Consider the following 18862-nt stretch of genomic DNA (forward strand, 5'->3'; position numbering starts at 1 on the left):
ATACAGCAAAATAATTATTTATTGAATAAAAGGAAGTTGTTAAATTATGAATGAGCATTATTTAACTAACTGGATATTATCCTGACATTACAAAACAAAGGTGAATAATTTTATCAGAGCCAAGAAAATTCTGTTGCAGCTCTAAAAGAATTATACAAGAAGACAACTTCATGAAGAGGTCCTATATCTTTATCTACACAACATTAAGAAGAAATTTGAAAGAGCTTGATATTTTGGCAGTTAGAGAACAGTAAAACAGCAAAGAAACTATTCTCCTTCATGAAAGATATGGTTACAGTGGTTATGAAAATCAGTAGTCATTCACCATAAAGCAATGCAAGGGTGTGCTATATTTCACAGTGCAATCATTAAAGATTTTAAAACTTTTCTTTACAAAATAAAGCATTTTTACCAATTCATAAAAAACTTTGCACTTGAGCCCCTAGATCAAATAGCAGTAAAAGTTAACATCATCTGGCCAAGGTGCATTATGCAGACTAATAAGGCTCACATATAGCTCTTCATAAAATTATCTGACATAGGGGGAAAAGGCCTCATGAAGAAGCTATGCAAACTGAAAAAGTATTAATCTAGAACAGATTTACATCCATATTTTCTTTTATTCAAAAGATAATTGCAGTTGAATATGAATTTGTTCCATCACATGCTGAAGAATTTTCTTCCACTGACTTCAAAAGATATGGATATCCCTCATTCTCATCTTGTTTGCACAAAATTACTAGATAGTATTTCATAGATTCACAATTTCCAATAATTTTTTCTTATATCACCCAACACAATATTTGTTAAGGAGTTTCCTAAAAGACAAATTCAATACTAGGTCAGACAATTGTAACACAGCGTCAAATTTTGGCTACAACCGGTTGAGAAAAAAAAGAAGTCAAAAGTACATATTTGCACAATATATTCAGTAAAAACGGTAGCTTCATGCTGAAAAGCTTTATCTCCTAACAAATGTTGCTGTGTTAAAAGAGAAGGATAACATTGTTGTTAAATATTCCAGCAAACATGTATTTAGGGGTGTAAAATACGGCTTTGAAAATGGGACAGTAAATGAAGGGACACTTGCTGAACATTTGAACTATTGGGGAATTTGGGTCCTAAAATTTTATTTTTAATCTATGTCAAATATGTTAGGTTTATCAGTAGTAATAATTTTTGTTTTATTTGAAACAGTAGAATGTGTCCTAGAGTGATTTGATGTGGGACAATTATTTTACTCTATATAATGGACACTTATTTACTCTATATACTTATTATACTCTTTCTTAGCTAATAAATTATTTCCTATAATATGCAACTTTAACGAATATGTGGAAATGCTATTCAAAAATAAATGTAAAGGTTGCTTAGCCAAAATAAAAGATTATTTACATTTCGCAATATGCAACAATTAAGACCTATAATAATCAATTCCACCCAGTGCATATTTTTTGTATAAAAATGAGTGGAAAGTTTCCATGAAACAGCCTTCAATAAAAGTCCCATTTTTTCCCTCTTGTACAAATTTGTGATACATTAGACAAAGCCATGCAAGCCATTGGTGAATAATAATTAGGAAATATAGTTCTTAGGCATGAATATTTGTTGTTGTTACTCATGGCACTTGCCATGACGCGATTTAAGCTGAGTTTGTGCATTAGCTTCTCAGGGTAAAGGCCCAACACCCGAGGACAGAAGTCTGACTTCTAGCTCATATGAAAATGACACTCACACACTTGCTTGCACAACTCTTTTTTACAGGGGTGGGAATGCTTTTTCACACCCCTCACAGATAGAACACAGGGCAAAGAACAACCATGCCCAAACCAGGATGCCCAGACCAGAATGCCGGCATATAGAATTTTTACTAAATCTATTTGTACAAATATGCATTTTTTTTTTTATCTAACCGACTGTAGCCAAAATCTGTCACAGAATTACCATTGTAATCTTAAGAACATACCATATTTCATTGATTTAAGCCATTGTGTTTACATGCCAATGAAAGTACAGAATGACAGATGTACAATCGACTAATATGGCTCAAAATTTGTTTAGAATCTACCTTTTAGACTTTAAATCTCAGTGCCAAATTTCATTCATCTAATTCTTTACATTTTGAATTTATCTTCATCTGAAGAGTTAGCAATATAGACTTCCTCCAAATGGATTTCATTCTCCCATTTGATAGAATTCTACAAATTTGTTCTTAAGTCGATATGCCAAATTTCATTTTTCTAGCTCTAAGCATTTTATACATATGTGTTCATAAACAGGCAGATACAATGTCAAAAATGTGTTTTTTGAATTCAGAAAAGTCTGCAACATGGAGATTTGTTAAAATCTTGCAGTCAAATGGATGGATACAATATAAATGGATTTGATGGATACAATACTTTTTCGATGCCTCATAAACAAGAAACTAAAAAATGTACATAAGTTATAATATTCAAAATATTATAACTTATTTTTTGGTAAAAATATTACTAAATAAAATATTTCTAATAAGATTGTGATAATTTAATATGATGAAATTAAAATAGCTACATAAATTAATTATTCTTCTTTTCCACAATAGATTTTTACCATCCTTTAATAATGACCTTAATTTTGACTGCCTGAATCACATTAACTAATTTCACAGCTTCAATAAAAAAAATTACAACCTACTATTTTCCACTGGAAAACTCAGCTCATTATCACAAAATCAAACAGTTTGATAAAGTCAAATTTATTTTAAGAGTTAATAATAAACCAGTTTTACAATCAACAAACAAGGAATAATAATTTTGCATTAAAAACATTTTTTCTTTTGCCAATATTTCCAAATATTTTTTTAATGAGAACTTGATTATTAACCTTGTTTTAAAACTTAAGCTTTTAATTAATTTAAAATTATTTTATCTTGAAATACAATTCCTATTGCAATACTTTTGCTATAATATTAAGAAAAAAATTGCTAAATTGAAATGAAAGGGGAAAAAAAAAAGGATTAAAAATGCTTATGAAACTAATCAAAATAAAATGTATGTATTTACAAGGACAATGCAGAAGTCATTTTCAATGACAAATGATTAAGGGTACAAAATTTCAATCATCAGGAAATATCGCAATGAGATTTTATGTCACTGTCAACAATAACACAATCAACATTACATTAGTCTATGTATTTTTTGTAGGCAGTTCAAGGTCACATTTTCTACCTCGTAACTGGTTGTCTGCCTCGCAACGCTAAGGCAGATAGCAGTGCCACTCTTTTTTTTTTTTTTTATACATCTGTTAAGGTATTCTGAAGGTAAGGTATTCCCAAAACCTATTGGCATAGAAAAAAAACAAGCTTTGACAAGACCATGGCAATGGAGAAGTAGAAAGAGTGAAAAGTAGGGAAAATGAGTGTCCTTGAAACGCCTACAGAAATTACAGAGACTATAGTGGATACAGAAGGTAGATTTAGTTATAAATATATAATAAATAATTTTTAGTAAAGTCATACATAAGAATATTTATTTGATAATCCAAATGCTATGTCAGCTATCCAGGGAAAAAAATAATCCAGTAAATGATAATAAAATGTTAATAACTAATCTTAATTAAGAATAATTTAAAAAATTCAAACATGTACTTATCTACTTCCTTTTAAACGATTGTACTGATGATTGAAACTGAATAAATCTGATATACTAGTTTTAAATAATCTGAACATTAGTCATCAATATTATATATACAAAGTGTGCTGAATTCATGCACCAAAATTTAAAACTAAATAAAATACATAAAAAGAAGAATTTTTGTGTATTGGAATATGGGGTAGGAAATGCAATGCAATCATGAGGGTGCATACAGTTTCTTGACATGAAATGAACTGCTCCTGCAAAACTCGTGGTGCAGATGCAGACAAATTTTGTGATCCAGTTTTGTTGCACTGGGAAAGCATTTGTGTTACAACCTCAATGCCTTGCTTCCATTCCAATTTACAGTTCCATACATAAGATGCATGTCTGCTCTCTCAGAGAGTGTAAATGGCTCCATTATGTAAAAATATTCTCTAACAAATAAGAATTGTTTGAAAATCATGTAATAATACCATTCAGAATCAATACAATTGTTTCGAAGATGATTTGATAATACAAACTAAATAGAACTCCAAAACTATTCAATATATTTCTCCCACAAAATTCTTTTTTATTTAAGCTATGTCACTAGTATATCATCTGTTATAAAAATATTATGCAAATAAAGAACTTTTTGTTTCCTCATTATTTCATGCGCTTTCCACTATTACTTTTAATCTCCAACCCCAAACTGCTACACACACACACACACAAAAAGGCTTTTTTACATGTATTTTGTCAACAAAAATGTATTGAAATAAAAAAAAAATTTAAAAAAAAACGAAAAAACAAGTCAAGCAGAATTTTTACTCACCTTGATGTTGCAGGATTTTTAATATTTGCAAAAATTCCTTTAATTACTTCTTGAAAATGTTCATATGATGCAAAATCTGAAAAAAGTGAAGCCTGATTTGATTTGACTTCAACAATTTCAGTATTCCTGGCAGTTGTCTGGGCAGCCAAATTTTCATTTTTAGACTCATAGATTGATGGTAATAAATCTAAAAAAAAACAAGGATTTTTTAATAATGCTTCTTTTTTTAGAATGCTTTATTCGTTTTATAATTAAAGAAAATGTGATTAAGTAGGCATCAAAGACAAATAAAGATTTATATATATATATATATATATATATATATATATATATATATATATATATATATTAAAGAATATACATTAATTGCGACGATTTAAGGGTTAGAATCTCTAACCAAAAAGAGATCAAAGAAAAGCAAATTGAAATGAAATATTCCTTACTACAAAATGAAAATTAATAAAATTGTGTCCAATAGCCTTTTTAAAAGCATTAGCAAAAAGCTAATAGCCAATATTTCCTTTTATTACAAACATATAAAGGTATTGAGCAAAAATGAATTTAAAATCTTTTCATCATTTATCACAAAACTGAAATTTATATAAAAAATTTCATCTTATTTATACAATACAAACGGCTAAAGTCAAGATGTAAATGTGTAAGAATAAATTAATTCAGGCTATCATGATTCATGCACTAGGATGGCGTGAAAGAAAATCAAAATAATGGTATTAAAATGCTTATTGTGGGAAAAGTTATGCATTACAAAAACCTGCTTTATAAACCAAATCTCAGCTAAATCAAATCTTTAACAATCCAGGTAATCCAAATTAAGTTATTTAGCATAAATTGTTAAATATTTACACAAGTGCATTCATACCAACTCTAATTTGGAACAACCGTGTGGTTGAGGGAAAATGCGAGTAAAAAAAAAAAAGCGATATTTAACACGATTTTGAAAAATTGAGAAACTTCCTCTTCTAGAGTATATTCTGTATGCTCTTGAATCTTTCTTGGAAGCATCAGTATGTCTGTCTCCCCCCCCCAAACTATCTTTCAATTATTATTACATATTTTAGTCAGTTTGCATTACTTGGTGTATATAGAGAACTGTATATTTAAATTAATTATCATTCTTTGTAAAGTAGAACATACAGAAATGTTTTGTTCATGATCAAACAAGGTGCATACTCAAATTTTATTTTTTAAAAAATAAGCACATTTCAAGTATTTTTAGCAAAAAATAAAAACCAATATCAACCAAGTACTTTTGACTATAGAACCATAATAATATATCCAATTTTATAAAATATAAAATATCACCAGTAATTGTTAAATATTTTTCACCAACATTGTAGTTAAGTTATTTAAAAAATTTTTATGCTATTTTCGTTTAAAAAGTTTTATTAAGTCACTATTATTGACTAACTGTAAATTTTTATAGAAATATCTTGCATAATCATTTTATCACACCATAGTTGGTAACATTAAGAAAAACTTTATACCACTACTTCAAGAACATTTCAATTGAAAGATTATAAACAAATTAAATAAAGCTTGAATATAAAAATCATGCTCATATAACAGAATATGTAAATAAAATTTTGCTTATTTTTTGAAATTTTTCCCAAAGTCTTTCAATTTGTTCAATTTTTGACTCCATTCGATTTATTTGTAATTAAAAGTCTCTGATTTGATGAACAAACACAGTAGTTTAATATTTAATTTCAGCAATTATTTCATCAACGAGAATTTTTTTTTTTTTTCCATTAAGAGATCAAGAAATCAGATTCTAAGTTCCTGTACATAAATGAAAGCTATTTCTTTGGCCATCAACTCGCCAAAATTAAGTAGTATTTTAAACAGGCTGATGTTGGTGATATTTTCAGTTCTTTAGTAGCATTTATTGAGTGGATTTCACCAGACTGTCTTACATGTACATAGACTAACATTGTGAAACATGACATTTCAATCAAATTTACCACTTCAATGATGGTTCAATGCTTCTCTATAAGAAATTAAAAAGATGAAAAAAAAAACTCATCTAATTTAATATCCCTGGAATTAAAATTCTTGACATAGAATAAAAATAATTGTAATATTATTTATAAATTCCATGAAATAAATCTATGGATACAAAGAAGGTAACATTACACAGATCGTCTTTTTAGTTTTTCTGAAGTAATAACAACATAGAACATGTCCCCCCCCCCTTTATTTCTTTCTCACAGTTATTTCTCTTTCACAAATTTTTTTATTGATACATAGTTTACTGGAAATCTATTCATTATAAATTCCAACAATTTTTAAAACAAGCTTGAACTTGAGCTTCAAAGAAGTAAGAGGTTGGGATTTATCACAACAATGGCTGTTATCCCCTGTTATCTTAGATGTAGAGAGCAAGAAATTTTATCTACAAACACAAGAGTGTGCACAAAAACAAACTGACATTTCAGTCAGTTAGCAGTTACAGAGCAGTTTCGCTGATGCGATTCAGTCCATGTTCAGGTTTGTACAGTTCAATTGAAGAGGAACAACAAAGCGAAGAGTTCACAGAGTGATGACTAGATAAAAAGCCCATAGACGTCACAAAAGAAACTACTGACAACAATCTATATATATAAAATGCTAATGCATGTGGCACAGAAATTGAGCTTTTTACGAATAATTGAATAGAAACAGTCCAATATAAACAAAACAATATATGAATTTTGAACCATTCACTCATTTATTGAACAAATTTCAGTTGTTCTGAATCAAATTCTTTGCTTATTTGCTTAGTATTAGAAGTGTTCTGGAGATAGTTCATCATGACATCAAATTAGGCATTCAGTCAGAGCAAAGAAGATATAAAAGAAATTAAGAAATAGGTTTCAAACAAAGAGTTCAGTCAAGCCCAAATATAGGTTTAAATGCTGCGAGATAAGTAAATGTGGTAAGGCTTGAGATTAATGTATAATTCCTCACTAAGCACATCAAAATCATACCCATCCAAACTCTTTCAAGGTCTACAATCCTAAGTGTATACCAGAAATGTTAACAAACAACTTTTAAATTTCAAAAAAAAAAAAAAAAAAAAAAAATGTCACAATTATATATGGTGAGAAATAGCTCCAAAAGTTTCAATTTTGCCACCTTTATATTAATCTTAAGTCTAGCCGTCATCATTATACCTTGCCTACAGAAATTGGTACTCATATCTTTTAAAATAATTACCTTATAAAAGTGTTTTTTGCATTATCTTAAAACTAGAAACAAATAAATAAGATAACTTTTTAGTTACATAAATTTCCTTTTCATATATGTTTTCATTTAACTTTGATAATATTTTTAATTCAATTTGATACACAATTTGTAATCATGTTTTTAAATGCTATGATGGAATTCAAACTCTCCATCAAAACATTCAAGTACTTGCTTTTGGAATCATTAAATCAGTAGTAGGATTTTCACTCCCACCTTTATTTTATAATATATGCACTTTGTAATTTGCAGTAAATTACTTTAATTAAATTCATGTGATTTAGTCATATCAAATTCCAAGGTAAAATGTTTTTTAAAGAAATGCATCCATATTAATAATTAAGAGCCTAAAAACCCACTAATCTAGGTGAACAAATTTGTCACCAAAGGTGGCAAGTATTTGAAAAGTATCTAACTTTATCAGACATTTCTTTAGAGGAGCATAAAGCTTTCACTAATTTCTTCCCTCTTACAATTATATAAACTTTTAGCAATTACAGAATATGATATATTAATAAAATAAATAAACTGCCAATAGCAATGTAGTGAAGAAATAATTTCACAAAAGAAATTCTTTGAAAACTTTTTAAAAAATAATTCACTGTTTTATTAGCTTACAAATATCAAATGTATAAAAAGGTAAAAGTGGGTAATCACTCCGATTTATTTGAAGAAATGACTTAATATATTTTGCAATGCATGTGGAAGCAGCAGAAGTAGTTTCCACAAAACATTCTTACACCCTCCCCAATGAAATTGTATTATCTCTCCATCTCATATAAAAATTAGAGGCACTGAGCAAGGGCATGAAAATTTTTATTTTATAATCCTTCCAACAACAGTTTTGAGATTTACATTTAAGTAAAATAATATACATCTTGGATGCATTTTTTTGAGTAATTCAAACTAAAATTTGGCATGGAATTATTTTAGTAATAAGATCACAAATAAAATTTCATTTATATGAGTTGTTGCACTTTCATCTATTGCATTTACTTGCATGTGAATGTACAAACTGTAAAAGGATTAACTCCTTGAAGGATGCGGTTTAAAAACTAATATTGATTCACATTTTAAATGCTACATCTGTGTATCAAATTTTATTAATCTAACTCGCATATTATAGTTAGCATGTTCATTTATATTCGCGTCATCAGACAGATTTCTTACGAATGGATTTCAAAACTGGCAGAAAACTACAAATTTAGTCCAAATTTCTTCCCTCTTGTTCAAATTGTTTTTTAGTTATCTTGTGTTCATGGACAGCACATAATTTTAAAATTTTCCATTTTTCAGAGGTTTGAATAATGGAGAGAGGGCAAAATTAGAAAGAGTTTGAATTTTTTGACATTTAAGATTCTGTCTCTCAAAATATTTTATATACAAGTAAAAAAAAAAAAAAAAAATGAATTTTATTGATATTAATTTGTTTTTCATATCTTAGACAAAAATATTAAATGATCTACAAGTAACTTTGAAACAGGATGAACATTTTACTTTATGATTTGTTTTTTTTTTCAAAGTATGCATTTTCAGAAGTCCACAGTGAATTAAATACACATTTTCTCGATAGAGTGTTAAAAAGTTCTTTTCTGTATAGAATTGCTTAAAATAAAAATATTTTTTTAAAAAAATTACTATTTGTGATTGACTAAATAAGGTTGAAATATAAAAAATACACCAGAAAAAAACCCTCAATGATAAGCTGAAGTCACTTTAAAAACTAACACTATGTTAAATAAAAGCATAAAATTATCTTCGAAAAGAAATAAATCCCCCCCCCCCTATTTAACCTTTAAGCTTCAGAAACCCAAACTCAGAAAAGTTACTTTGGATACAGGCATTCAGTGAGATATCTAGAAGATGCTTTCCCCTTCTTTTAAAGGCAATTGTTGGAAATAATCTTTCCGATTTCGACCACCCGTAGTGGTAATTGGTCATCTGCCATCTCCATCATAACCAGGTTGCTTTTTTGCAGTTTTACCACGTCTGAACCCTAGAAAAAGCTTTTTATTGCAGTATTATTTTTTTTTTCTTTTCCGAAAAATTAGTTTACTAATTCTGAGGGAGAAAATATTGAATTAAATAATATGACATTAAATAAATTGCAATTAGGATAACTGCTGCAAAATTATTTAGCACATTAAAAAAAATAGTGTCGATTTTTCAATCATATTTGTAATTATATAAATTTATCAAGCATTACTGAAGCTGTAAATTTAATTCTTATAAAGCTTGAACACATCATTGTGAAATTATTATTATTATTTGTTATTCTTCTAACTCATCAATTTTGATAAAATGTGACGATTTATATATCATGCATAAAGATAATAATTGTTTATATTTCCTTTTTAAAAATATTCCCATTTCTTTGTGCACAACACAGATAACAATCATCTGCTGTTTTGTACATTAAAACATCTTTGAATGTTTTAGTATTAATATATTGCACACACAGAAATCGAATATAATTTTTATTCCTAACATAGTTCGAACGGTTTTAAATAAAATTACTAGTAACATTTTCCTATTCTATTGTCGATTCTTACAATTTATAATGATTTTTTTTCCTGAGAATTTCAATTACTCATTGCAGTGTAGTATTTTTGAAAAATATGCTCAATATTGTAGACAATCAATAACTGAATTATAACAAAAAATTATTTTTCTGCAGAAACATTTACTAATACATAGGCAATCACCAGATTTAAGACAATTTTTAAAAAGTAAGATTAGATATGGTTTACTTAGAATTCAATTCATAAGATTACATTGCGATAATATTACGCTGAAAAGTAGTTCGCAAAAAACTTTAAAAAATATCTGGCATTCTAAATGATCAGCATTCATTATTAAATACAAGTACTTTTACTAGCAGCTGATTTAGATCATCTTTCAGAAATGCTTAAAATTAAATCTAGAATTCCTGACTTTTTTTATGCAGCTACTTTATTTTATTTCAAAACAAATATTTCTGGAATAATTTAGCTGTCTAGTAACATCTCAGTGGATTGAAATGAAGATAAAGATATATAGATTTTAATATTTCTCATCTGATATAGAAAAATTACTAATTATTATTTTTGATATATTTTAACAACCTTCTTCAATACTTTAAAATTAGAATTATAACTTTTAATGAATGATTAATTATAAATTATTAAATCAATCGTTTTCATAAATTATGAAACCGATAGCTTACTTAAAACTCAAAACAAAAATGTATTTTTTGCAGGAATATATCCAGTTCAAGTATTAAAATTTAAAGCTGAAAAAAATTGTAAGTTGTGGATTTTTTAATACTGTGTTAGAATAATACATTAGTGACGGGAAGTATATATGCCCAAGCTCCAGTAGGGGGGGGGGGGAGTAAGCATGAAGACAAAACAAAGTGATTTGTCACTTTTCAATGTAAAATATAATGACAAAGAGGGGGGGGGGGGGAACCGAGGTTCAATTTAGTTTTTCTGCATCATTTATGACAAATAGGAGCCAAGAAGTCACAATTTGATTAGGGTGCTGATTATCTTCATAATACCATTCCATCAGAAATGAAACTTTAAGTAAATTCTTGGTTCAAATATTTAAATGAATAGATCGGCCCAACTATAAACATATATTATTATAAAGTTACAAAATTATATTAAGTGAAAATATTAAGAAATTTATAAAGTTAAAAATTAAAAAATAGGGGGAAAGAAGAGTTTTCAATTGAACACTATTCACAAATGAAATTATGTAAACTCATTCCATACCTCTTAGGAAATATTGCATTAAAAAAAAAATCCGCCAAAGCAGGATTCACAAAACTTACTAGCGCCAGCAATGATTATAACATCTGATGGACGAAATCTCCTGATCCTAAAGGGTGCAATAAAAAAGGGAGGGGATTTTACGTGGCAATTAGGGTTCAGCTGGAAAGTTCTAGTGGGGAACGAAATTCCAAACTCGTTGCTGATACAGCAGTTGTACTGAGTTCGTAAGGACAGGTAAAAAATAATCTGGTTCAATAGTTAGTCCATAAGCTAGAGGTTAATAAGGTGAAGGAATAATCAAGTAAATGAAGAAAATATATTTCCCCCATACTATCAGTATTGTCCTTAACTGAAATAAATCATTTTCCACAAACTTTCAGATTCATTGAGTCTCATCGAAAGATGAAAAATCAGACACCACAAAGAAAATGTAATCATATAAATAGGCAGATCTGACATAATTTTGTAACAAAGTAAAACTTTTTAAACTTTTTTTTTTATATTCAGTATTTTTCTTTTAAAAAAAATCTGAAAAAAAAGACAATTATGGCTTTATGTAAAAAACCATTAAAAATAAGCAGTTCTTAACGATTTGCAAAGAAACTATATGCTCTGATTCAGTAACTCTCTTAAAATTTTTATATGCTTTGATTAAAAATGTCATTACACATATAAGATCTTTAAAAGTAACTACTAATAAAAGAAAGAGCAAAAAATTACCATCAAATGTGCTGAGGTGACCAGAACAATTTTCAGTGGGAGTCTTTAACTCTTTGTTTGAGAGTGTTTGTGTTTCGGTTCCTTGTACAGAATTGTTAGGATGCTGTACAATAATAATAATAAAATCAAAATTAAAATAAAGAAAATCAAAATTAAACATCATATATGCAAATAAGTCTTCATACATTTTCCTGTACTTTAATAGTAGTATATAATGAGAATTAATTCTTTAGGCTGACTAATAATGACTTTACCAGTGTAGTTAAAAAATTCTAACAGTTACTACACATAACCACACCTTATACATAAAATTTAATTTATCTCATTACCTGAAAAAATTATAGATTTGTTTAAATATAACATATTTTTTTTAACTATTCAATGCTATTTTCTTTTCCCAAACACACTGTTACAGAAGGTGAACAGCACATTAAATTAAAAGCTCTACACTTTGAGATTCTGTGATAGAAATTTTCATTGCAATTTACCATATAGAGTAAGAAATTGTTGCTAAAATTAAGCACTTTTTAAGCAAAAAATTAAGCACTTTTCACATCATGCATACATAAACCTGAGTATTTCCTAAGATAGCCTAATTTATAATAACACATTATTTTTATTAAAAAATGCTTAAATTTAAATGTGTATTTTTGAAATTAATTTTAAATTTTAATATTTATTTCTGCAACACCGCAGAAGCACAATTTCTTCATTATAGAACAAATTTTTGATTTGAACAAAAAACATAAAATGTGGAGGTGGGGGGGGGGGGGAGAGAACCTATCATTAACAAAAAATTGTCAACTTTTATAAGATTAACAATAAAAATAAAACAATAAAAACTTTTATAAGATTAACAATAAAATAACAAAATTGGAATCTTTTCCCACATTTATAAAAGTTAACAAATTACTAGTTAATTTGGATGGATACATTATTTTTGAAAACGTCGATATTGATATAGAAGCAAATGAATTACCAAAAATTTGACCACAAATTTTTAATTTTTATACATGCCACAATAAACCACACCAGAGCCCAATGGCCTTTTAACCGTTGGTTTTAACCCAGTATTTGAATATCTGTGTCTGAATTTTCTAAATGGAATTGTAGAGATAATTAACTATCAAATTAATTAAAATAAAAACCAAAAATTTATATTAGTTCTTATTTTCAAATTCATAATCCATGTACTGATTAATAACATTAAAAGATAAATGATCTCATTGTGCATTTATTGGTATGCATTACCAATAAGAATTCCCCAAATATATAACAGCATCTGTTTAACATTATCAATAAAAGGAGGTTCTTAGAAAATTGTAATAAAATATTTTTCTATAAAGATAGATTGCTAAATCTGAAATGTTCTCCGTTCATTAAAAAAAAATCAGATACTGTTTCTAAATGTTGTTTTTTCAATTTTTAGTAAATTATAAATAATATAACATAAACCAAATAAATATATTTTTAAGTATAATTTTTAAATATATTTATTTGTTTATCAATATTACATTTAAAATTTTATTCACAAACAAAATTCTTTAATAGAAAAAATGTAAAACAAAAGAAAAAAATCTTTTAAACAATACTGAAATTACACTAGATAGAGGGAAGAGATACAGAATATAAAAAGAACAATCTGGAAGAAATTATATCATAAAAGAAAATTTTAAAAAATCATAACACAGACTTTTTCTATAACACAGTGCAATGAATGCAATACATTTCATATACATACTTTATGTTTCATGCTGTGTGTCGCAGTACATACATCAAAGATGGGTTCTTCTGCTGTCAAAATAATAAAAATAAATACTAAATAATAAGTAAATTCTCTCATCCATTAATAATTGAATACACATTGATTCATATATACAATCTTTAGAAATTAAAACAGAAAGCAATGCAGCTAACTTCATTCCGCAAACAATCAAGAATCTCATTCAACAAGTACATACTAAATGAAGAGAAAACAGCATAATACAATAGAATACAAAGAAAATGTGTGACATTCTTTTATAATGAAAACTTTTAGAAGATACATAACTACAGTTATCCAGATAATTTAATCTGTAGTAGTCCCCTGAAGTAAATGTTTCCTGGGAATATTGATTAATGTTTAATATCTATTAATTGCTTAAATTCAACTCCATGTACAGGATTCCCACAAATTGTCAGATACTTAAATTGTATTTCACATGTTATGTTGATTCTGCATATGGATCTTTCCTAAGGAGATTAGTGCCATGATATTATAGCGCTATTAAAACATACATCTGCAGATTATCTATCTTCTAAATTTTACAACATTGTAATGCTTTTTTTTAAACCCTTTTGTAAACGACACATATTTAAAGAGAATCCTTCTTCATTAGCTTTCAACACTGGAATAAAATCAAGCAATTAAATATTTAACGAAACAAAAACACCTTATACATAAAATTTAGTTTATCTCATTACCTGAAAAAATTATAGATTTGTTTAAATATAACATATTCTTTTAACTATTCAATGCTATTTTCTTATTGTTAATTTATTCAATGCTATTTTCGTATTGTAATCTACTTGGAAATTATTAAAAAATAAATTTTTAAAAAAATATTTGATTGGTTACTAAATTGGATCATTTAAAAAATAATTTATTAAATTTTAAAATGGTATAATATTCATTTTTGTGCAATAATATTTTCGAAAAATCGTGGAAGATATCAAAATTTAACTTAATTTTTAATTAACATTTCAAAAGAAAAAAAAAACTGCTCTAAAGTGCACATTCACACTCTCCAAAGTACATATGAGTAAAATTTTGAATCTGTAAGTCAAACAGCCTGACCAGTAGAGCACCAACACACACACATACATTCATCTTTATTATTAATAGAGTTTCCAAAATCTATGTGGGGTTCAATATTACAAGGAACAAATAAATGAGACACAAAGTGAATCATTAGTTTAACCTAATACATAGTAGCATGAAGGAAAAGAGAAATTTTGATGCCATTTAGATTTTGTATTTAGTAAATACTTCTCTGGATAATCGACTGAAAACCTAGAAAAATAGATTTTTAAAAAGCTACACTATGTTTTATGATATATCACTTCGTTTATATATAAATGATTAGCAGCAGTAGGAAAAACAAGTAAAAAAGAACATTTTATAGATTAACCACTGCAATGCTTGGTTTTAAATTTCTTCTATAAATCTTAATGATTCGTTTCTAGTACTGTGGTACATGTAATTAAAAAAATACAAAACATAAGCTGTATTATCATAACAAATAATAGATATTAAAGTATCTATTTCAAAATATAAAATCTAACTAATATCATTTTTTAAGAATTAATATGATATTTACATATATATTTGGTGGTGCTGACATTTAAGAATGGATTAAACACATTTATTAATATCCAAACATAATTAAAAAATTTTTGAAATTAGATTCACAATGGAATCGTTTCTTTTACGTATTTTCTGAAGTGGTAGAAGAAATATCAGAAGGCATTTCTACATTCAATGAAATAAAAGCAAATTCTTCTTGCAGCCAATACAGTTCCAAGAGCTAGAATAATATAAATTACACTGCCTGCATATATATATATATATATATATATATATATATATATATATATATATATATATATATATATATATATATATATATATATATATATATTACGAATCACCGGGTTCCCCTGTAGTGGGTGTATGATGTGAAAACACAATCAGCAGGCCTCAGTAGAAAACACCAACGATGTTTATTAAACACAAAGACACAGATGACGAATACAAAGATGAGAATTATATGCAGCCAAGACGTACAGGACAGGACAGCACAGCACAGCACACAGCAGGAAACAGTAGTCCACAAGTAGTAATTGATCACAGAACCCAAAGCAGCCAGACAGAATCTAGCAGGAGAGGGGATCTTCCGAGCTTCGCTTTACGGTCTCTCCAAACTGTTGAAGTTCTCACTGTCTCCACGCTTTAGCTATATCCAACTGCCGACTCACTACTAAAGGACTGGCTACTCCACAAACGACATGACGCTGCTTCCACATAGACAACAGGGCTCAGCTCAGCAATAGCTTGGTTCCACACAACGCTGGCACTCTGCTGTTGCTTCTCTTTTCTCTCAAAGATTCGACACTTGATTACGACTCCAACTACGACTACTCGCAGCTTAAGACTGCCGTCCTCATAGTTCTCAGGAGGCAGGCCAAAAACCATCTAGGCCAATCAGACATATCTCAGTTCCTAATGGACAAATTGTTAAAATTTCCAGCATCCAATAAGATGCTTGTAAATCAGTCTTTCCGGTGGTAGAACTAGCCATATATATATAAGCTTGTACTGCTTTAAGCAATTTAAAAGCTTCTTTTACAAAATTATATACTCAGCTTGCCTTTTTCTTTTCAAATGTTCACTTAATTCCTTTCCATCCATTTCTTTTCTTTAATTATCTTCATATTTTGTTTGTAAATTGTTTGCATTCAAAATCAATTGTTTTAACAATTAAAATTAATTATTCAACCATTTGCTTGAATATTGTAATAAACCATTCATCTTGCAATGAGTGTTTGTTTTCTCATATTCTCCCATAGACAATCTTTATTGATTGATAATTCTCTCTTTATATTACTGTTGCTATGGTAAAGTATCGTTTTTAATAATGATATACCATCATTACAAGGTTTAGCCTGCAAGTGCAGGTTAAGCCAAAATTATTAACCCTCTCTTGTTCCTTGAAAAGTGTAAACTGAGCTTTCCAAAAGTTTCATTAAGGTTGTTGTTAGCCATATTCATTAGTTTAGTGCTCTTCTTATCCTAATGATATTCCAAAAAGTCACCATACTCTTGAAAGAAAGCTGCCCAGGGCTGTCGATGCTACAATTGTGTTGGCAACATTAGGCTTCGGATGCACAGAAAGATTTTTGCAAAATCATTGATTACATGCATACTTGGTGCGAAATGCTCTCATCAGCATTTCCCCCTGATTTTTTCAGATTGGCAAAATTTCCTCACATTTCCCTGATTTTCCAATTCTGTCACTACCATAATACATAACATAAAGTACAAGACAAAATGAATTAATAACATAACTGCATGTTATTATGAATATTGTTCCATGCTCTATTAAAATTATTCCTTGTGAGAAAAAATTATATTTAATGATATTTTTACTTTCAATTTAATGACTTTAAAAACACTATTACACAGCATTTTTCCCTGTAAAAGTACTATAGTGTTTTCATACTTACATTACATGTTATATCATAAATTCATAAATATAATATTGTTATGAATGATAAATTACATTTGTCATGATGCATATACAAAAGAATTATATAAGAATAAATTAATACCTTTGCCATTTAAAATATCCGCAACAGACTCAATTGCAGCATGGCCCATAGAACTGGATTTTGAATCATTGTTTTTCTACACAAAATAAGCAATAAATAAAGAATATTCATATAATAAACAAAAAATATCAATTTTATTCAAACAAATTTCTCAAAGAATTTCAAGATCAATGTCTCTTATAAGTTTGTTGAAATTTTATAAGAATCACATTTGTAATAGTTTCAATGTTAAACTTCTACTAACCACAATAAATAATATAAAATTTCCACATTTTTAATTGTATTTTCATTGCAATCTGGAAATTATGAAAGAATAAGTGTTTCAGTGATGAGCTACAACTGAATATTGATCTGCATGGTGTACAAGTGAAATAAATGTTAATTAATCTCTCACTGGAAATAATTTAATTATTAATGTATTTCAAATGCTATTGATTAATGAATGAATACTGAAATAAACAAAATTATAATTTTCTATCTCTCTCTCTCTGAAAATACCAGTTTTAAATTTCAGTATGTGAATAATTAAAGCATTAAAAAATAATAATGCTTTCCTCACATTCACAATGGACATTAATCAGATTATTTTATTTCAGCATAAAAATTTAAATCCCTGAAACAAAGCAGCACTATTTTTCATCAATATTGGAGAAACAGACAGAATTTTATATTTTACAAAAGAATATAATGTAAGTAGAAAACTTTCATTCTACAAATGAAAACCCAATGAAGAATTGAAGGATTCATATAATCAGATACTTGGTGTTCCTCATTTTTTAAAAAGATTTTCTTCCCTCTCTGTCTCTGTACTTGAATTAGATAATGGAAACTTTTAATCATTGCTTTAAAAAACCCAATAATAATTATTAATACTTCCAAATTTAATAATTATGGACAAACTGCTTAGATGCTTCAAAGCAAAATAATTTTTCTTCCAGAAGGTATGAATGAGCCTTAAAAAAGATTTTAATTACTTCATTGTTTAATTATCCAATTCTTCCAACTCTCAATTTTTAAGAGAATTTGTTGTCTTATTCATAGAGTGACTACATCTGCAAAGAAATAATAATGCTAAAATGGCACTACATTTACACACATAAAAAGAAGTGATTATTCTACTTGATTTTAAACCAATAAAAATCAGCATTTTTTTTCCTTGAAATAATACTTTTATATTTAATATATTTGTCACATAATTTTAATTTAACACTAGAAATAAGGTAGTAGTAATACTGTCTTGAAATCCAATTAAACATAATTGAACTTCTTTATTTGATTATTTATAATTTCAATATTTTTTATTTTTCCTAAAAACGTTTGAAAATAAGAATATTTTTAAATAT

At 27.7% G+C, this 18862-nt stretch overlaps 1 protein-coding gene across 1 annotated transcript in view; it reads right to left on the reverse strand.

Moving 5' to 3' along the window:
* LOC129965698 (tax1-binding protein 1 homolog B-like) overlaps positions 1-18862 on the reverse strand; it is an 86878-nt gene that overhangs the window by 549 nt on the left and 67467 nt on the right. Inside the window, exons 28-31 of the mRNA XM_056079807.1 lie at positions 17520-17595; positions 13891-13943; positions 12150-12252; positions 4429-4615 (exon numbers count right to left, since the gene is read on the reverse strand). Coding sequence (XP_055935782.1) covers positions 4429-4615; positions 12150-12252; positions 13891-13943; positions 17520-17595 — 419 coding nt within the window. The remainder of the gene's footprint in view (positions 1-4428; positions 4616-12149; positions 12253-13890; positions 13944-17519; positions 17596-18862) is intronic.

Source organism: Argiope bruennichi, chromosome 4, assembly GCF_947563725.1.
Source record: "Argiope bruennichi chromosome 4, qqArgBrue1.1, whole genome shotgun sequence".
In the NCBI taxonomy this organism is placed as follows: domain Eukaryota; kingdom Metazoa; phylum Arthropoda; class Arachnida; order Araneae; family Araneidae; genus Argiope; species Argiope bruennichi.